This window comes from Paramormyrops kingsleyae, chromosome 3 (assembly GCF_048594095.1).
Source record: "Paramormyrops kingsleyae isolate MSU_618 chromosome 3, PKINGS_0.4, whole genome shotgun sequence".
Classification (NCBI taxonomy): Eukaryota; Metazoa; Chordata; class Actinopteri; order Osteoglossiformes; family Mormyridae; genus Paramormyrops; species Paramormyrops kingsleyae.
In genome coordinates, this window is record NC_132799.1 from 12,150,135 (window position 1) to 12,171,480 (window position 21,346).

Genomic DNA, 21,346 nt, shown 5'->3' on the forward strand with positions numbered 1-21,346 from the left:
AACCAAAACGATTATTGTACACATTCGCCTTTTGCGGGAGACATACAACTGTAAACAAAATTTACATTGTAGAAATAATACGGTAAATAAAAATGCCTGTGATGGCCCACATGGATTTTCTTGCTTTTCTGTTACTATTTACAATTACAGCTCTATGCTTCTGAAGTAGTTATTGCCATATGTTTGACACACTGCCCAGATCTTGATATGATGACTACATTAAGATACATGAATCTGGCTTAATTAGCACATGTAGTTTTATCACAGGGTGAGCGATGGAGTAAAAAAAATACACCACAAGCCTTCTCGCCCTACGCTGTCTGAGTCTGAGTCTCTCTCGGTCTTTCAGGGAATGACTAATACTACAAGGGGGATGAGGGACCGCTGTCAGACAGTCATAAAATAGAAAATATTATTACCGAAGGAAAAAAAAAAAACAATATATATATATACGACACACCGTATGGTATCTGCAAAGGACAGTTGCCGTACTAGCATTTCTTCGCTGTGTTGTTTTAAGAAAAAAACTTTACTATTGTTTAATTCTGCTTTTCATCCACCGGCTGCATAATCGATTCAGTGTGATTATTTTCTGCCACATATTCATGAAGAAATGGGCAAAACATGGGATATTATTTACAGTATTTATTACTGTAAATATATATAGTTACGTACGTATATCTATGTACGTGTTTTTGAGAGAATGACAAGTAAAATGCGCTGCGACAGACCAGAAATGATGCTTAAATGCAATCAACTGGAGTAAGATCCTGCAAAGCTCAGTTAAAGGACAGTCGGTTTATCAGTCATTAGAGTAAAGATAGTTGTTCGAATTAAAAAAAGTTAAATAAGTCACTAAATAAATAAATTAAAAAACTCCTACGTGATGACCTGCAGAGTAAAAGTGACCGTTTTGGGAAGCGCTTAAAACGGGTGCGAGGGTAAAACGTCAAGGAGTGATAATTTTAAGTTAAACATTTCTTTAGTTTCCATAATAATTATGTTACTTAACATTTACAGGACGTGGGGTGTTAGAAAATACAGTTCATTGCGTATAATAAAACTGAATATTTAGTAGGCTAACTCCTAACAATATGAAATATATTTTTAAAACTGTTATATGAGTGATGACTGTAAAAAGTATCAAAATATATTTTCTCAAAGGCTATAATATTATTTCTAGAATAACCACGCATTGTGTGTTAATATCCCCTTGAGTTTTATTATATCATTTTTAATTATTAAGTAAAGAAAAAAATGTGTGAATATTGATAATACATGGTCCTTAAATCATTATAACTGCAACTGTAATCCTAGTACAAGTTTTTTGCCATCTTTAACTCACCCACACATCACGTCAGTTTAACCCGTTAGGTTGCACGTTATGGACACATTCGCGGAGGTAGTCAATGCTCTTGCTACGAGAGGATTTCCATTTCCTGCAGTCTTTTTCGCTGTTTTTAGCTTCCCCTTAAAACGTTTACTTTGATTGGTTAGCCGAAGCGCATGTAACCAATCAGGCCCTGGCTACTATGGAGGAAGGAATAAATGCAAGATGGCTCCTCATATAAAATCAGCCTCCTGGCTTCTCTATTGCGAACAACAAAATAAGTCTTTATATCTCATTAGATTAAAACATTTTTCTGGTAGCAGTTCTGCGGGATAATTTAAGCTTTACGGTGATATACGTGTAACTTAAGGCATGATCCTGTGACGCCAGTTGTTCGAGAGAAAAGCGGGACCTATTTAGAAACTATGAATTAGGAGCACTCATCTCGACTGTCTGGCTTTGGAAGGCAGCGCGACAGATCAGGGCCTCTATTCAGGAAACCTATTTTTTAAAAAACAGTGTATCAAAACTATTAAATTCATGGTGTCTTTGTACGCTTGCCCGGATTACAGAATAGCACAGTGACGCTCTGGATCACAGCATGGCTGTTTCAAGGTGGGGTTTCTTTTCCAATTTCAAAAACTTCCAAGCTAACCAAGTAGCTCGTTAGCCAGACTGACAACAATAGATGGTCCATGTCACACCGGCCAGGCCGTGTACTTGGCTCCGGATAAGATAGCTGTGTAGCTCACTATTCACTGCGTTTTTTAAAGTTGTTATCTGTATGTTTCTCTATTAAATCAAATTAATGAAATTAAGTGTCAGATGTATGTTACTGCTAGAGTACGCTGCTTGTTGGCTTTATTCGGGTGTCTTAGCCGCCTTACTGTACAGCAGTATGTGTAGGCAGCTAGCGCAAAGTTAACATTTGCATCACATTTCGTGTAGAGGAATTTCTGTATTTGCGTGGCCATTTACTAAATGATTGCTTAACTTGAGTTTCCTTATTCGCAGATACACTGGGATTAGCACCAACGTGTTTGCTTTCCATTGTGGTACTTAACTAATTAGCGATACATAGTGAAAATGTTAAGGGGGGTAAATGCAAACGATTTGGAAGTACTGGGTTGATAGTTTTGCTTACCCTCTAAGTATTGGGGGAACTTGTTTGCCCCCCCCCCCCCCCTTCCCCCGCAGCAATATTCCCCTGTATTGATCTCAGACAATCTGACAGCTACCTTAACGTGGCTGCTAATGTGCTTTAATAACCTCACAAGCTGTCCCTTTGAGAGCCGGCAAAGCGACACCCATTTTACCCGAATGTCGACCTGAGCCGCGTAATCTTTCTTCTGTATTACAGCCTAAATGTCTAGATCAGCAAGCCCCTAAGCTGATGCATGCAAAGGAGTTGTACTGTACTTTTTTTACAATGAGACTGGCATTTTTAATACTGTAATGCGTTTTGCTAACTGTAGGATTGCTAGCTGATATGACAGTATATCGTTGGGTGGTGCTTTCTGAACAGAATTCTCTTTTCTTGAAATGTATGGCGTTACCTAGTCGTACAGTAGTAGTGATTAGCTGGAGCTCTCCTGTTTTCCATATACACAGAATAATGCAGCTTGCATAAGGCTGCTCCAGGCGTGTTTATTGGAATATATCCTTACTGTTTTTGTGTGAAAGTAAAATTTAGTTTTGTTGTGTCTATAACAGGATGCTATGTGGTAGTCCTGTGGTTATTTTAAACATCAGTTTAATAGTCTAACATAAATCTTAAATCAGCCTTTCAGAAAGCAGGGAGAGGCAAATGAAAATGGACCAGAACTAGGTACCTGCTACAGTTCATGCATGATCCCCTTAAATACTGTATACCCTATTTGGATGGGTATCCCCTGCAAAGTTCTTTTTGTTAGGTTTACAGGATAATAGTAATTGCAAATCATTACTTTACAAAACTGCTCTGAAGACCCCATTCAACTACTTCATGGAGTCCAGGTTGAAAAGTCCTGGTGTAAAATACTACAGTCCTAGTGATTTGGGTGCTCTGCTACAATGTTATTAGTTGCATGATATAGAACCTATATTAAATTGTAGAAGTAAACTCTTAGCAGTTTGAAGTGATTTGTCTTGTACCAGAGTAGTGCAACCATATGTGAAATTTTTCTTGCATGGTATTGTGTCATCTGCCTCTGATGAGAGTACTGCGTGCATCTAAATATGTTTAAATTCTTAGGAAACGTGTATTTTCCAAATGTTTTTCATTCTGATTTTTATGTACCAAAATATAAACATTTATGTCCCTTATTAAACCATTTAAGACAAGGTTGTATATCACGCAGGAACCAAACTGTAACAACTGCTTTAAGTATTTTACTAAAATTGCTTAAAATGTTATTTGTATATGGACACATTTAAAGTTATCCAGAACATGCACTGGCATTCAGTAAATGTACCAATTATTATTTAAAATTACATGCTGAAGGCAGTTTATATGGTGTCCGGTAATTGGCAAAGAAATCAGGTTTTGTAAATATGTGAGGCCAGACTCCACAATCTGTCGCTGCTTTTTATTTATTTATTTTTAAAAACACCCTTAATATACCAGATTGCATGGGGACATTTATGGGAATGGGACTTAATGGTCCAGATTCTTCGTCTTTTCCGTTTCGGATTCTGTAGCCTGTATCTCTACACAGTAGTCTTCAGAAGTTTGTGCCCTATCATTGCGGTCCCTGCCAAGTGAGTTCCTCATTTTACTTAATTGTACTTTACTGAATAGCCATTGCTTGGGAAATTGCACATCTGTTACGACTGGCAGCTGATGACTGGACACCAGTCATGTCTTTTCGAGGTATTTAAGCACTAGCCAGTCTGGATAATTGACCTAAGCTCTTTCTTTCCATGCCTGATGGCAACTATGTAGGTGGCCAATACTGTTCTGAGCTGTAATCCCAGACCCGGCTTAGGAAGGACACCTTTTCTAGTTGCACTCTTCCTTCTAAAGTTTTCAGTCTTCTCCCCACCCAGGCTTGACCGTCTGTTCATTCTGCTGGACACGGGTACAACTCCAGTGACTAGGAAGGCTGCAGCCCAGCAGCTGGGGGATGTTGTCAAGCTCCACCCACATGAGCTTAACAACCTGTTATCTAAGGTGAGCCTCCCAGTGTGCTGCACCTCTCCAGTGCTCCATCCCTTCGGGGATGGAAATTTGAATACAAATTGGGCGTTTTAAGTAGTTTGTCCTTTGTGCCTTCTTAGTGTATTAAGTTAATAATTTAACAGCCAGGAAATGGGTCTTTGATTTCTATGCCAGTAGTTTAGTCATGTGTCTGTAGGAGTATGTGCAGTGTTTTTTTGGTTGAAATGTTTTTTTTGTTTGTTTTTTTCCCTCCCTGCTTTCAAAAGGTTATAACATACTTGAGAAGCCCAAATTGGGACACACGCATTGCAGCTGGCCAGGCAGTGGAAGCCATTGTTAAGAATATTCCCGAATGGAGTCCAGCCCCCAAGCCTAAAGAAGGTGATGCAGGCCGCTAGCATTCTTCATCATTTTCTTGTTTGGTTTTCCTAAGATGTTTGAATTAACTTTACTTCTTGCTGCGTCAAGATAGTCAAACTATTAGCCTATACAGCAAGTCTGTAGTGGTCTGTAAATAGATGGTTTTTCTTAAGAAAAAAGAAAATATTTTAAGGTGATGGAAACAAACTTTATTCCATGAGCTGTTAGTATCTCAAATTAGTACCACACATGACATGTCTTTTCACTTTTCACACAACATTTCCCTGTTGAGGTTAAATGCAGTGCTGTAGCATACTGATGAGGAACCACTGTGTGTTTCAGAGTCAGGCTCGGACCCATGTCTGGAAGATACCTCATCGGACCGACTCAGCTTCTACAGGTTTGACATCATTCGTCTGCTGAAACATGGTGCATCTCTTCTTGGGTCTGCTGGAGCTGAGTTTGAAGTCCAGGATGACAAATCAGGTATTTGCTGTTTTGCCTTTTCCTTGTTTATGAAGTTACTGCCGTTTCATGGGGTAGTGAGAATTCCGTCAGTTGCATAGGGTGTTTGTTATTCAGTCCAGTGGGGCGGTTTTGTGTTGATAGGCTGGTAGACATAAGGGTAAAGGGGGAAAAAAAACAAGTCTAACCTTGTTTCTCATCCTTTTAGCTGAGGTGGATCCCAAGGAGCGGCTGGCCCGCCAGAGGAAGCTGCTGCAGAAGAAACTAGGTCTGGACATGGGGGCTGCCATTGGGATGGACACAGAGGAGCTCTTCAATGATGAGGACCTGGACTACTCTCCAAGCTGCAACCCTGGAGGGCAGAAAGCCTCAGGAGCAAAGGCTTCGGTCTGTCCGACCTCACGCAACCACCACACGGTGAGTGTCTTCTCGGTGAGCAGTTGGGCACAGTCTGTTAAGAGACTGTAGAACTGAAGAAAAGATGGTTGCTCGATTTAGCAGTAGCTAAAGTAGATGACACTAAATCCTAAACTATGTATACAGTATAACCTATAAATATTTGTTGGCCACAACGGATAAGTTGACCAGCAGTCTTGGTCTGTCTAGAACAATGCTGCAAACATTCGTCCAAATGATATTTTTAGTTTTACTTACATTATGAACTAGGTCACACATATTGCTTGTACAGTATGTTATCTGTCTTTTTCTTTTTTCCCCACTGACACAATAATCTAGTGGTGAAAACCTTCTGGGCCCTTATCAGGCTTGATGCACTATTCTAAGAGCAGTTGGAAATGGTGGAGCCTTTCATTGATAGGCAGGTTCAGCAGGATAAGGTTGTGTACTATTATGTTTGTGTTGCCCAATGTAATATGAGAAATATGCTATCAATCACTTAATGTTTGACTCCTTTATTTTACACTTTCAAGCTGAGCTGGTGGAAGAAGTTGATGTGAATTGTTTGACTGTAAAGCTTAACACCCTTCCAAGAATAGTAGAGGTCTATGCAGAGCTGTATTTTACAATATTAATCTCTGGCAGGAAATGGGCATGTCTCATATTATTGCTTAGCCAGGGAAGACTTTGTTTTGTAAATTGGAGCATCAGCATAATTATTAAGTTTGTCTGTTTCAGTGCTTTAATGTATAAATTTGTCTTTAAGACTATGCAGGCAGCTGAGCTGATAGATTCGGAGTTCCGGCCAGGCATGAGTAATCGACAGAAGAACAAGGCGAAGAGGATGGCCAAGCTGGTGGCCAAGCAAAGATCAAGGGACATGGACACCAATGAGAAAAGGTTGGAATTTTTACAAATTTTATTCCCTCCAACCAGTATGGAGGTATGCATCTAACAAAATGGAAAAGCTCAAACCAAGGTCAAATTAATGATTGTTAATTATTAATAAGGATGAAAAATTTCAGCATTGCATCTTTTGGATGTTTACATTCTATTAAATGTAGTAATTATACAATTAAAGCACAATTCACTCTTGGTTTAAGTTTGATATAACAGCACCTGAAAGGAGATCTTTGTATTTTAAGCCCGACTTTGGAACTAGATCCTTCAGTCTTCTGTTTTTTGTGCCCTACAGCAACGACAGCTTTGAAGGGGAACCCGAGGAGAAACGCAGAAAAACCACAAATGTTGTTATTGAGCAACCAGCGGTGGAGCACAAAGTCTTAATAGATAACGTTCCAGATAACTCAAACCTGTTTGAGGAGGTGGGTAAAAAATTAAAAACAATGAAAGCAAAGATTTTATGACCGAATATTTTGGTTTTATTTGATGCTCGCTATAACTTTACTTTCCCAAATAAACCTTGTTCCACCTAGGAGAGATGAAGGGTTAATAAGTCCTTCATGTTGATTTGGATGCCCTCTGAATTTTCACGTTCATTGATTTAAGATCAGTATTTGGTGAGGGTAAAGAAATCCTAGCTTTGTGCCCAAAGGTGACCCCTCGACCCAGAGAGAGCCCTCTATATATACTGGCCGTGCTAATTTCCATGGTTTCTTTGCCAGTGTTTCCCCGGCCTCTGCTGGGTGCCGCACTTGTCACCTGGCATCTGCGATGTAACTGATGTAATAAAAAATTCCTCTGTGATTTTGTTTTTTTTTTTCCTCCTTTGTTTTGTTTCCTATTGCTAGAGCCCATTTTGGCTGCATTTTTGTATTTGGCATAGAAGTAGCTCAAAGTATTACTTTGCCTGAATGAATGTTTTTTTTTTATGTTTAAAAAACCCTTTCTTTGTTCACAGACGCAAGAATGGCCACTAGAGAGTTTTTGTGATGAGCTCTGCAATGATCTTTTCAATCCATCTTGGGAGGTAAGTGTTTTGTCAGAATATTTAACAAACGTTTCTCTAATTACATGTTAAATTGTACATGTGGTGGGAGGGTCCAGGCCCACATTTTTCTGGCAGTTTGCTGCGACCTTTACTTTGTGTCCTTGAATTTTAAAAACTGTTTAAAATCAGAACCATTCCAGGAAAGAGGAACAATTCTATTGTCATTGTGGTACAGTGAGAAGAAAGGTAGACTTGAGTCATTTCCATGAGACAGTGGAATAGAACAATGGCTTGGAATCATGAAGGAAGCTGAAGAAAATTGTTCTGAATGCTGTAGTAAATTTGAGTCATTTCTTTGATGAACCAGTGACTTCACATGTTCAGTGTTGGGGGTGCAAACCTCTGTTCTCCATGCGTGGAGTTTGCATGTTCTCTCATACCGTGCAGGTTTCGTTCCAGTACACTGTTTCCTGCAGTCCATAGACATGCGGTTAGGTTACTGTACCCTGCAATGCATTGGCATTCTGTCTAGGGCACCCACCCACCCCCCCCCCCCACCTTGTGCCCTATTCTGCCTGGGAAAGGCTCCTTGCTTCTCCCGTGACCCTTACAAGGATAAGCATTTGGAAGATGCATGAATTAAGGAATTAAAACTGAATAATTTCAACCCTTTTTGTCCATCTTTCGGACATTCTTCCAGTTTACCCTATCCTGATGGTGAACTCAAAACCAGTGATGTCCCGAGCCAATATCAGAGGCATTTTTTAATTGATCGATATCTGCCATTACAGCTCATCTATTTAATTTCCAGCGTCTGCATTATTTATGTCATTTGCACATTTGTAAGGGTCTGTCACATGCTGCAGTAAGCCTTGATGTCAGGCGCCCCGAAATTCTTTAAATTGGAAACTAGCCCAACAGCTACCTGCAATGTTTGCAAATGCAAGATTGGATTGGCAGATATAAATATTAAATGGATCAGATTGGGATACCTAAAAAGTGGGTTTGGACATCCCTACTCAAAACAAACACATGAACATTCCTTCTTTAATTAAGCTGCTCATGATATAGTTTATCCATTTTACTACCTCTGCAAACCACTGTACTCACACCATTGAAGGAGACTAACTGCCATCCTGGGTACCATTTATGTGTTAAGTACTGTATGTATTTGCCTATGATCAGCATTTTGAGTCTATGGTGAGCTTGGGGACCCGTGTGCCGTAGCCCAGCTTTTCCTTTCTAACAGGAATCTGTCTCTTTATTTTTATATTATATAAAGGTTCGGCATGGTGCTGGGACTGGCCTCAGGGAGATCCTCAAATGTCACGGTGCTGGGGGCGGCAAGTTGGTTGGGAGTACTGTTGAGGAGGTTGGTCCCCTTTAAGTTTGCTGTCCTGCTGCTTAGTTGGGCTGCACAATATCACTTAGCAGAGGAGTAGTAGGCCTGAAATATTAATGAGGCGTATTGTGAAGCCCAAAAGTTGTTAATCAGTATAAATTCGGAGTATCCTTATGTTCAATAAACGTGTTGGACTTTAATCTGCAAGAAGTGCTGTCACACCACGTTACCTTACTTATCCACAATATCTCTTCTTTCGAAGGATGTCGTGGCTGCTTGGCTGCGGAGCTGTCCCTTTCCGCACCGCCACTTCAATGCTTGTCACTTCCATGATTTACCGCATCAGTAGTACATGGTGTGCTCCCTTAACCAAATGTAATAAACATAAGGATATATCGAATTTATACCGATTACTAACTTTTGGGCGCCACAATACACCTCAGTAATATATTAAGCATACTATTAATCTACTTACCAAATTGTGGGTGTAAGTAAATGTCTGTATAGTACCAAAAAGCTGCATAAATGTTAACGTCTGCAATCTGAAGCCCTGGTGATCATTGCACATGTGGCATATAATCACGATTATTTCATGATTATGATATGCAGCCCTGCTGCCCTGGTACAATTTGAAACTTGTTCCTATGTTTTTTTGCATTTTAAAAATTGCCATTTAAACTTTTTTTTCCCCCCAAGTTACACTAAACACCACAAATTTAAGGAGTTTTTTTTTTTATATATACTGTCAAACTTTATTCAAATCTGTTGCTTTATATTTGAAGTTAGCCAGCATGGTGTTTGCCTCTGTTTTTGTCTTCTGTTTATATACACAGTGCAGATAATCAGCTTTTGTTTGTAGCTACTTTTAGACTTGTGAATAATAACACCTTTGTAAGGGCTGTTTGCGGCTTTGTCTGCCTTGCATTCACTCCACTGACAGATGACGTTATAGTACCTGGTTACAGTTTTGTCATGTGGATCACAGACAGTGGATCATTTCAGTGAGATTCTTGCATTCCCATCTTAACCTTAACCTTAATCATCATAGTGTTTCAGATGCATGTTCTAATAATCTGTTACACGACAATATTTATTTTGCTGCTAATCTCTTGTTTGGTCAAAGTAATTACATTGAAATGTTGTCCCTTTGGGCATCTTTTAATCCACACTGTTGAGGAACATCTAATTACTCAAGTGTAATTTTACAGGTATATACTGCTAGATGTAATAACTGAGTAAAGCATTGGGGCATTATTTAGTATTGCATTCAGTGAAAGTCTGTGGGTGTTGAAGCACCTTTTGCACTCACACCTGGTAATCTGAGGAGTTCAGTGATGGCATAGGCAAATTGGTGTGTCTGAATTTCACATGGTGTGTGTGCCCTGTAGTGGACTGGCATCTCTTTCTATGTTTTCCCCAGCCCTGTGTTTCCAGCTCCATGCTCTCTGACCCTATACTGGAAAAGCAGTTGGAATAGTCTATGCATTCTGCGGTTCATGTATCTTCTATATTGATTGTCCAGTTTTAATTATGTGTTAATGTAGACTTTGGTGTAGTTCCGTCTTGCTAAATTGATGGTGAGCATTGCTTTTTCTTTGCTTCTGCCTGGTGTCCTAATCCTAAGAAACTTTAAATGTAAATTGTGATGATCCAACTCCTATTTTCAGCCTTGTTGATTATGTAATTACTTGTATTTTTGGAATAAGGTGGCCTGTTGTAATTAAGGTTTAAGTTGCTATACCTTTATCACAGACTTCTGCTCTCACCGCCATATTCAAGGCATTATTTGAATTTGCGAGCATTTCAGAGTTCTGGGTTATTTTAAACCCAGAGGTTCTGACCGAGAAGGTAACTTTGTAGCTTTTCACTTCCAGTCAGCTGAAGTTTAATGTTCTCTTCCGTTCTCCCTTCCTATTTCTGCGCAGATGGCTCGGCAGCATCAGGAGTGGCTTGAAGACCTTGTCATACGGCTGCTTTGTGTGTTTGCCCTTGACAGATTTGGAGACTTTGTGTCTGATGAGGTGAGGCATAATCTGTCCATTGTGAGATGTGTGGTCATTTTTTTTAGGTAACAATTAATCCATAGAGTTGGAATCTGGACTAGAGTGTTGCACTCTAACCAGTTTTTCAAGTTATATGCTAGCCAGAAAGTCAAAATCATATATGAAATTCAAGCAAATTTGTTTACTCTGCAAACCCCATGCAGGTGGTAGCTCCGGTTAGGGAGACATGTGCCCAGACGCTGGGCATGGCCCTGAGACACATGCTGGACGGCGGTGTCACCATGACAGTGGGCATATTGCTCAAGCTGCTGACAGAGGACCAGTGGGAAGTCCGACATGGAGGACTTTTAGGCATTAAGTATGCTCTGGCAGTTCGACAAGTAAGTCCTGTCCTCTTATTATCCATATCCTGTGTAGACTTGGCTCTCCTTGGACCTAATTTAGCTGGGAGGAGTGCTGAGTTCTTGTTGCAAACTTAATTCTTTTTTTTCTTCTTCTTCAAAGTAGTTGCGTCATGTCCCTAGTGGGCTGGCTGTGATGTCAGTGTCCTTAGTGGAGTCTTTACCTGAATAAGTGGAGGTTTTCCTGTTTTCTGACCCTTCAGGATCTGATTGGAACGCTGCTTCCCAGGGTTTTGCCTGCCATTATTGAGGGTCTCCAGGACTTAGATGATGATGTCAGGGCTGTAGCGGCTGCTGCACTCATCCCTGTTGTGGAGGGGCTGGTGCAACTGCAGCCCACCGAGGTCAGCTTTCTGCCATGTCTTCTGTCAGCACCTTCTACTGGTCACCTTTTCACCTTTTACTGGTCTCCAAACTTTGGTTTACTTTAATTCATTTTCATATCCACTTCAGAGTCCTGTTCTGTAAGGCCTGTCAGTGGCTGAGTCCTATTGACAGGTCTTAGACCTGATCCTAGATTTCTGCATGCAACACGTACAGCAGGTAGCTGACAGAACGTCGATCAGAGGTGTGCGATAGTCTTTGCATAGTACTCGAGCAATATGTCAGTAGGCTGATATTAAGGTTCCACAAATTCATCAGCATTGCCTGAAATCACACTGCTAAAGAACCAGTAATGTGTCTTTAAATGTTTATTATGCGGAAACGGAGCTCTTACTGGAGAAGATGCTGTGAAGCTGCATTCCCTGCATTGTGACTTGCCACTCTGGATTATTAATGCTACAGTTCAGTCTAGGGTTTGAATATGACAAATGTGTGTAGTTCATATATGGTAAGGACCAACTGTAAGGTTTATTAGTAATTATACATTACGACCATACATTATAATTATTGGTGTCTTTGTTCCCATACATACAGCGTAACAGTTGCATGTTAACGTTGCCTTTTTTTCAGATTGGCTTTTGAAAGTGATGCTCTGCAGTACACAAGTGTGTTTTCTTGCACCTCCTTGTAGTTGCAGTAAAGAATCTTCTAACTCTGTGTGTTGAGTGTGTTTTAAAGCTGCATGTCTCCAAAGGTCCCGTTCATCGTGAACACGTTATGGGATGCTCTTTTGGAGCTGGATGACCTTACTGCCTCCACCAACAGCATCATGACTCTGCTTTCGTCACTGCTTACCTACCCTCAGGTCCGACAGAGCAGGTATGTGAGACTGCTCTATTGTGTGAGCAAGCCCTCGGACCCGCACTCGTCCCATTGGCCACCTCAGACCCGCACTCGTCCCATTGGCCACCTCAGACCCGCACTCGTCCCATTGGCCACCTCAGACCCGCACTCGTCCCATTGGCCACCTCAGACCCGCACTCGTCCCATTGGCCACCTCAGACCCGCACTCGTCCCATTGGCCTGTCACGATGCGCCTGGCAGCCAATGTACTTTTGTGTTTTTTGTCTTCCAGCATCCAGCAGTCGCTCACTGTTCTTGTGCCTCGGGTCTGGCCATTCCTCCGCCACACAATATCCTCCGTTCGCAAGGCAGCACTAGAGACTCTCTTCACCCTCTTATCCAAAGCTGACCAGGTGGGCTTGGCTGTGGCTAACATGAAGGTTTTGGTTGCAGAATTGCCCAGCCATGTTTTGTATATGCACATACTCCTTAAGCTATATGGCAGTAACAGTGGGTTTTTTCAGAGGGAAAATGTGCTGCCAGCTGATTGGGTCGCACTCTTGTAACATTCCCAGAAGTTCTATTCTGTTAGCCTGAGTTTTTTGCGGATATGTGTGGGTTTGCTTTTCAGAGCTGTGCCGAATGGCTCACCCCCATCCTTCAGGACGTGCTGAGGCACATTTTCCAGTCATGTATCCTGGAGAGCAACCAAGAGATTTTGGAACTTATCCAGAAGGTTAGCATCTTGTGTACCTGCAGCTCATAATCACGCCGACTGTCTTCCTAAGAGAAAATGTGGGTGTTCTCTTCCTTCAGCTTAATTTTTGTGTTCTTGGGGAAAGCTGAGGGAGCGGGTACTCTGGCTTGGTGTCCTTAAATACCTCGGCATGTTTTTATGTTTTACTTTGTTCTTCTCCAGTTTTATAGTCTGAATTTGTCTGATTTCTCCTTAAAAATGTTCCTTTTACATGTACTGTGTAAGGCGGTAGGTCTCTCTCTATTTTTTTTCTCTCCCAAAGATTGTCTAAAATAGACAGTTACTTAATGAGTTGTCGTAACATAGCTCTAGGTATAACAAACAAATTGATGTTCCCGCAGTTATAATCTGTCTAATAAATATATATCCTTGATAAAAATGTCTTTGCCTTTAGGACATAGAATGCAGTTCTGCACGTGTGAGTTTAGAGGTTAGGAATGCACAAGATCCTCTAACTGTATCAGGATTCATTTCCAAGAGTTGGAAGGTTTGCGTGTTCTTGTCTGATTGTCCTGCGCGTCTGGATTCCCTCCTAGGTTTGGACTGAGCTGATCAGCCAGGCCCCGCAGCAGTATGTGGTAGCGGCCAGCTGCCCGTGGATGGGGGCCTGGCTCTGTCTTATGATGCAGCCCTCTCATATTCCCATAGACCACAACATGCTGCTGGAGGTGAAGGCACGCTCCAAGGTACAGTGCATACACTGCGAATGCTCCCATTTGTAATATTAAACAGGCTTTCAATGAGAGCTGCGCGATCAAACTATAATCGGGCTGAGCACCAGTAACAGTCCAGTATTTTTCCACACCACACTTATAGCAACTCACTGCGCTAAAAGATTTAGCTTTAATAAAATCTTGCTTTCACACCTGCTCACCAGTGATTCTAGGGAGACGTTTCTATTTGAAGACATCACTTGTGCGCCTGCTGTTGTCGAAACAGGAAAAGTCATGTGGGAAGGCCCGGCAGGGCCCCAATCAGGTGAAGGAGACCATCCAGGAGTACATCGCTGGTGCAGAAACCGTGACGGAAGACCCTGCCACGCGGGACTACGTGGTGATGCGAGCCCGTCTCATGGCTGCCAAGTCAGTGCCTTTGCATTTTGCCGTATTTAGTGTGACCGGACGTCAGCAGATTCTGTGGGCAACAGTGCATGCTGTTAAAGAGAAGCTCAGTTCTGCAAGCTCTAGAAATGTTTAAAGCTTTTATATATATTTTGCTTACCAATGTATATGGTTTAAATATACAGAGTTCACTTCACAGTGCCTCCCATTGTTTATATGCCTTATAACATTAATGGATTGGTCCAAACTAATTAATAAACTCAAATCATTAGTTTATGAATGATGTCATTCTCTGTGCTTCGGTTACAGGAATTTGGTCGATCTAAATTGAGATGCGTGACATCTGTTAGCATATCCGTATCAGCCGACATTTGTTAAAAATGAAGACCTCTGCAGGAATGGCACAGGGGTGCAGTGGTTAGCACTGTTGCCTCACACCCCTGGGACCAGGGTTCGAGTCTCTGCCATGGCCCCATGTGTGTGGGTTGTATGTTCTCCCCGTGTCTCCCCATGTTGTCGTGGGGTTTCCCCCCCCAGTACTCCAGTTTCCCCCCATATAGTCCAAAAATGTGCTGAGATTTATAGAAGTTACCAAATTGTCCATACATGTGCATGTGTGAGTGACTGGTGTGTGTTGGGTTGGCCCCCCGTCCTGGGTTGTTGCCTGCCTTGCGCCTGTAGCCTCCAGGTTAAACTCCGGACCCTCTGTGACCCTGAATAGGACAAACGGTTACAGAAAATGGATGGATGGATAAACTGTAGCTCTGGTGCTGCTAACTGTGAATCTTTCTATCTTTGGTTTTCCAGAGTAAAAAAACTTCGATCTACCACCATTCTGCTAATCTGCACTGCCAAGTTATTGGTATTGTGATATTAAACAAAAATATAACTCATGGGAGTTTTACTTACACAAAAATGTTCTGAGGGCAGAGCAAAATTGATTGGCTCAGAGAAAGAGTACCAGTCAGATCTTGGTCAGATGTCAGAGCAATCAATCAGATGTCTTGGTCCCACTTTGTCTAATGCTTGGACCAGCCGCCTCTACAATCTGATAGGTTGAGAGAGATAACCAGTCATTTTTCATTTTGCCTCCAGAACATCATTATGTAAGTGAAACTCTCATGAGCAAAAATATATTGGGTATTGTTCAAAATTTCAACATTGGTGCGCCGCTAGAACTAATGAGAATCTCGCGATCTTACAGCATGACAAGATTTCTCGTCAGAGTGAAAAGCGGTCTCGCGAAGGTGCTGCAAATTAGCTGCTGGAATCATGTTCTCCTCTGATGAAATTACCATAGCAGATGCCTCAGACAGCATTTTGGGTACCTGGCGGAAAATATAAACGGCGAAAGGGTAACAGACAAAACACAAACCATCTGTGAGCAATGTAGGAAAATAATGCCGTACACAGCGGCTAACGCTACTACTATGCAAAGGCATTTCCAGCACCATCATAGCTCTTTACTCAAATCCACTGCACCGGTGAAGAAAACATTAAAAAAAAAAAAAAAAAAGTTTTATGTTATTTATATTTAATTTATATTCTATTTTATGTTCAGTTGAGAAGTCAAATAGAAGAGAAGCCTGTCATTTGAGTTTGTGGTGAAATGTTTTATGGCGCTAGACATTTGTTCTGTTCTTTACTGCATATGATGGTGATTATTTAACGCATTTCACCATATCTGCATTATTTAGCATTTTTGTCTTTCAAATTAATCAAATAAAAGGCTTCTTTCCAGTAATATATTTCCTCTTTGACGGTTTCCTTAAAATATTGTTAAAATATCATCTCCTCGTTCTCGTGGGCCGAGTATATCATTACACCCCTACTGGTTATACAGTGTATATATATAGTCTTCTGTGTAAATGCTTGACTGTGCTCCTGTCCGCAGGTTACTGGGGGTGCTGTGTCACTGCATCTGTGACCCCCGGCTCAATGCCACCACCCAGGAAATCCGGCCCGCCGAGTCACTGGCCCAGCTACTGCTCTTCCACCTGAACTCCAAGTCAGCCCTGCAGCGCGTCGCTGTGGCCCTGGTGCTGTGCGAATGGGCAGCTCTGCCCCAGGTGAGCCGGACAGGACTCTCATTCTGTGAAGTGCCGATTTGCCCAGTGGTGCTTAGAGTTACTGCTGAGATGCTCTAAGCCTTCAAGCCGCAGCTTTATATTCATTGTGGGAATTTCTTTCGCCGCATTAAAAGTACTTTCATGGTGATGACCATGTAACATTTTGATCACTAGGAGTGTTTTCTGGCATGTTATTTTGCTGACCGTATGAATATCAGCCCTCCCTGGATCATTTAAAATCCATATTAGTTAATCATTTTGGATGCTGGCGTTTTTTTTTTAAATGCCATTGTCAGCTTTAAGTGACGCGTGTGTCTTCCCTCTAACCTGGCGTAGGAGTGCAGAGTCGTGTCCGGCGCTGTGCAGCCGCGCTTACTGGCCATCCTGTCGGAGCACCTTTACTACGACGAGATTGCCATCCCCTTCACCCGCATGCAGAATGAGTGTAAGCAGCTTATCGCCCTGCTGGCCGACGCCCAGATCGACGTCAGCGAACGAGTCAACTGCTCCGTGTTCACCATCGATCAGGCCAACGAGCTGGTAAGCCATTCCTGCTTATTCCAATTTTAGGGCTGAAGCTGGCTGCTCGACCAATCAGTTGTTTGGATTTCAAGAGAACCTTTTGGAATTCTTTATTACATGTTTTTCAGAGGGAGTTGGGAATAATTCTATCCTTACTGGCTAAATGGGTGTTTTTCCTAACACCTTAAACTGGTCGAGCAACATGCTTGGTTATCACTGCTCGATAAGGGGGGCCGTAGGTGTCATCTCTTGTGACAACCTTCGTGGCCCATGGTACAGTGCAGACAAACTGGTTATCAACTGGTGACTAGCCTGAATGTCAGGAGCTTAGAGAGTAAGTCCTGTGAAGACTTAAGAAAGGATGTGTGGGTGTTTTCCTGGGACCTGTACTTTGAAGCGGGGTTACTGGCTTATATGTCGCATTTAAGGTATTCTGGGCAAAATGTAAGTGAATATGAAGTCCATTTAAACTGTGGTACCTTAAATCCCACAAGGTAAGCCAGTAACCCCGCTTCGTAGTACAGGCCACTGGACTGCAGACACGGCTGCTTTTGACAATTACTGTTTTCTGGATGTTAAAGCAGCTGTACCTGAACTAGTTTGGGTACCTGGTAGGTATTTTCTAAGCAGACTGATTCAAGAGATTTTGGTGTAAATAAAGTGAAGCATGTTCCCCAGATAGATATTTTGATACTAACACTCGAGGAGCAGGATATTCAAAATGGTAAATACAGTCACACATACACTCACACATACACTCACACATACACTCACACATACACTCACACGTCTTTTCTTGGACATATACTTATTGTGGCTATACATTTGGGAGATGCTACAGGCATTAACACTGACTTAACCTAACACAGATCTAAAATGATGGCTTTCTCTTCTCCGATCTGCTTTTTAGGTGACCACCATCTTCTCCGAGTGCACGGCCGGCATAAACGTGAAGTCCCGGTGCTGGCATCCGCTGGACAGCAAGCGGCAGCAGGCTCTGTCCACGGTGGGCGAGACCAGTCAGGAGTGGCAGCTGCTGCACCTGCGCGTGCACATGTTCGCCGCCTGCGCCACCGTCAACCTGCAGGTGCTGCCCGACAAGCTGAACCCGGTGATCCGGCCGCTGATGGAGGCGGTGAAGCGGGAGGAGAACACGCTGGTGCAGGGCTACGCGGCGGCCTTCATCGCCAGGCTGCTGCGGCAGTGTGCCATCCGCTCGCCCTGCCCCAATGGCAAGATCATAAAGAACCTCTGCAGCTCTGTGTGTGCAGACCCCCTGCTCACGCCATCTGCAGCCTGCCCTGTCCCACCTACCCAGGAGCCCGTGAAAGGTACACAGTGCCCCCTGCTGGTCCCCTTAAGGCATCTCGGCTATAACTCCCAAGTGCTTTGACGTTGCACAATAAACCATAAGAACATAAGAAATTTACAAACGAGAGGAGGCCATTCGGCCCATCAAGCTCGTTTGGGGAGAACTTAGCTAATAGCTCAGAGTTGTTAAAATCTTATCTAGCTCTGATTTAAAGGAACCCATGGTTTTAGCTTCCACTACAATAGCAGGAAGACTATTCCATACTCTGACTACACGCTGTGTAAAGAAGTGCTTCCTCAAATTTGTTTTAAAATGTTCTCCCGCTAATTTCCACTTATGGCCACGAGTTCTAGTATTTAGACTAATATTGAAATAGTCATTTGGCTGAACAGCATCCAGACCCGTTAGAATCTTATAGACCTGAATCATATCCCCCCTTAGTCTCCTTTGCTCAAGGCTGAACAGATTCAGTTCCGCTAACCTCTCCTCGTAAGACATTCCTCTAAGACCAGGAATCATTCTCGTAGCTCTTCGTTGCACCTTCCCCATCCCTGTTATGGTAAACTGAACTGGTTTCCAATATAGCAAGGGGAAATGTGGAAGATGTTAACAGGTAGGGGGCAGTGTACTGATGTACCAGCCAAGCAGTACCACAGCCTGCTGGTTTTTAACTTGGACCGATGTTCAGCTGAGTCATCGGATGGACAGAAATGTATGTGAAAACGATTGCCTGGTTTTCTTAGATGCAGGACAAGTTGCTGAGTCTGAAATGTCATGAACAAAACGTTCATGCTGACTAGAAACCAGCTGATAAATGTTATCGATTGCTGTGATCTATATTGATTGCTTCCCAGTAATGCAGATTTACAGAGCATTTTGTCTTCAGACTCTTTAATCGTTTTCGGTCCCCCCCCCCTCCATTTCCTCCTCCGCCAAAGAAAGCTTAGTGTGTTTGATCCAAGTTAGCCCCAGATGGCGATTTGCTTGAAATGCATGTCACACTGGGTGTCTGGTTGATTAAGATCATAGCAGATCACTGGCTATGTGTTGAGCGATTGATCATGTAAAGATGACTCGTAAATCTAACGCTTAATCCAGGCTGTGTCGAAGCTGCAGTCCTTCATGCTGTTACTCAAGACAAGTGCGCACAAATGTGATAAATTACAGGTCTTTTACAAACAATGCTTTAGTAGGTGGTGTTTTGCATCTGGCTCTGGTTTACACTGAGGGCACAAGTCGCTCTTTTACTTAAAAGGGATGTTTGTTCCAGTGGAGCACTGAGAGGAAATTGGCAAATGGGGTTTTCCTGATAAGCTACAATGAGTGCTGTGAACAGAGGGAAGCCGTGTGTCAGTCTTGTGGCCTTCAGGGTACTGAGGATGTTTTTTTTTTTTTTGTTTGTTTTTTTATCAAACTGGAGTTCCCCCATGCTGCCTTTCCTGATTCCACTGGCACATCCACCCAAACATCCAGTACTCCCAGAAACTCCCTGAAAACAGAAGCCAAATTGTGTCTTACAATGGTTGACTAGATTTTGAGTCAGTCTTTGTTGAGGTTAGAACCCCAGTTCCTCTGTAATGCAGACTTTAAGAAGCGTGACGCTGCTTAATTGTATGCTTGGTTTGTGTTCTGGTTTAATGAGTCATTTGTGTTGGAAACCTAATTTGGTGGCCCAGCAGGAAGGATAATTTGCGATGTGTAAATTGCTTTTTGCCTGTTTGAAATGAGACTGACAAAGCTGTTTGATTTTTAAATGAACTTAGAGACTGATTATAGATTAAAATCCCATACAGAAAGTATTCATAGATCGAACAATTGCACTTCAACTCAATGGAGTTGTTAATCACTGTGTTCCCTTTAAGGGTATAGTGGTTCCACACATTTTATGGTGTGTGTGTGTGTGTGTGTGTGTGTGAGAAGGTTTGGCGTGTTATTAACGCGAATATGTTCATCTCTTTTAGCTGGTGTGTCTGATAAAGATGGCATGAACCACGTGGTCAACAAGACGAAGGGGATCATCACACTGTACCGTCACCAGAGAGCAGCATTTGCCATCACGAGTAAAAGAGGCCCCGCCCCCAAAGTTCAGAAGACCTCACCCACAGATTTGCCTACTGGCAGCATGGTTGCCATAGACACGGATGAGGTTGGTGGGGGAGGGAGAAGTGGGGGCAATGGTCTCCAATGAAACAAACTGTTTGGGAAAAGTGTAGAAAGGCTCACATTTCTGTATTTATGGTAGCAAATCTTCTGCAGCCATCTGCAGGGGTGTTTGAGACACAGCAGTGATAGTTTGGAGAGTGCAGCCGGCAGCTTAATTTGTTTTTAATTTATTCAGATAAATGTAATCAGCAGCTTAAATATTAACAGCAGTAACTTAAAGCAGAATGTTTCCCCAGTCCACCTCTATTCTTATATCCATAGATGCACACCATCAGCAGTGAACATGCTGTGTCCAACTTGTGAATTCTCCTGTTCCAAGATTTATATCAGCTGCCTTTGATCTTTTTTTTTTTTTTTTTTTTTTACTGTTTCATACATTCCTTGTTAAAATGGGCATGCAGTAGACTTAAATAGCCATATAAAGGCAGGTGACATTTAAACAGACTCTGTGATTATGCCCGGGAGCCCTTGTTGGCAGAATCTTTGCAGAGGGAGGGACCCAGCAGGGATTTACTCGTGAATTTTGGTGTGTAACCTGGAAGTCATGACAATGGCGACGTCTCTTGCTGCAGAGTAAAAAGCCGTGTCTCATTCAGAGAAGAGGAGCCGAGTTCTCCCTGATGACCATCGCCAGGCACTTTGGCACCGAGATGACAGCAACGCTGCCCTGCCTCTGGGATGCCATGGTGGGGCACCTGAAGGGGGTTTGTGACGGGCAGGAACGTTCTCTGGGTACGTCATTGGATGGGGTCTTCCTTTGTATCACCCATTATAGCTTAAATCTGTCTTGGCCAAAGTTACTGGGATTTTGTGGTGGAAATATGTTGGGGGGGGGTTTGCTGAATGTGTAAGTATGAGACTGTCCCACTAGGACTTTGGATGGACACACACACACACATTTTTTTAATTCTGGGAAGGAAATTGTGGAGACAAGAAGCTGGTTTTTCAATCGCTGCTGTTGTATTGAA

General features: G+C 42.4%; 1 protein-coding gene across 2 annotated transcripts in view; it reads left to right on the forward strand.

Moving 5' to 3' along the window:
• The first annotated feature begins 1,531 nt into the window (after nt 1–1,531).
• The window catches only part of btaf1 (BTAF1 RNA polymerase II, B-TFIID transcription factor-associated), a 37,541-nt gene continuing 17,726 nt past the window's right edge, over nt 1,532–21,346 (forward strand). For both annotated transcript variants that reach the window (XM_072709614.1, XM_072709615.1), the window contains exons 1-22: nt 1,532–1,945; nt 4,358–4,481; nt 4,736–4,850; nt 5,172–5,315; nt 5,503–5,711; nt 6,457–6,590; nt 6,886–7,015; nt 7,552–7,620; nt 8,864–8,953; nt 10,849–10,944; nt 11,130–11,306; nt 11,531–11,671; nt 12,406–12,530; nt 12,787–12,907; nt 13,126–13,230; nt 13,788–13,937; nt 14,191–14,333; nt 16,207–16,381; nt 16,718–16,921; nt 17,814–18,234; nt 20,177–20,361; nt 20,951–21,110. In XM_072709614.1, the coding sequence (XP_072565715.1) occupies nt 1,932–1,945; nt 4,358–4,481; nt 4,736–4,850; nt 5,172–5,315; nt 5,503–5,711; nt 6,457–6,590; nt 6,886–7,015; nt 7,552–7,620; nt 8,864–8,953; nt 10,849–10,944; nt 11,130–11,306; nt 11,531–11,671; nt 12,406–12,530; nt 12,787–12,907; nt 13,126–13,230; nt 13,788–13,937; nt 14,191–14,333; nt 16,207–16,381; nt 16,718–16,921; nt 17,814–18,234; nt 20,177–20,361; nt 20,951–21,110 (3,232 nt within the window). In that variant the 5' untranslated portion in view covers nt 1,532–1,931. The remainder of the gene's footprint in view (nt 1,946–4,357; nt 4,482–4,735; nt 4,851–5,171; nt 5,316–5,502; nt 5,712–6,456; nt 6,591–6,885; nt 7,016–7,551; nt 7,621–8,863; nt 8,954–10,848; nt 10,945–11,129; nt 11,307–11,530; nt 11,672–12,405; nt 12,531–12,786; nt 12,908–13,125; nt 13,231–13,787; nt 13,938–14,190; nt 14,334–16,206; nt 16,382–16,717; nt 16,922–17,813; nt 18,235–20,176; nt 20,362–20,950; nt 21,111–21,346) is intronic.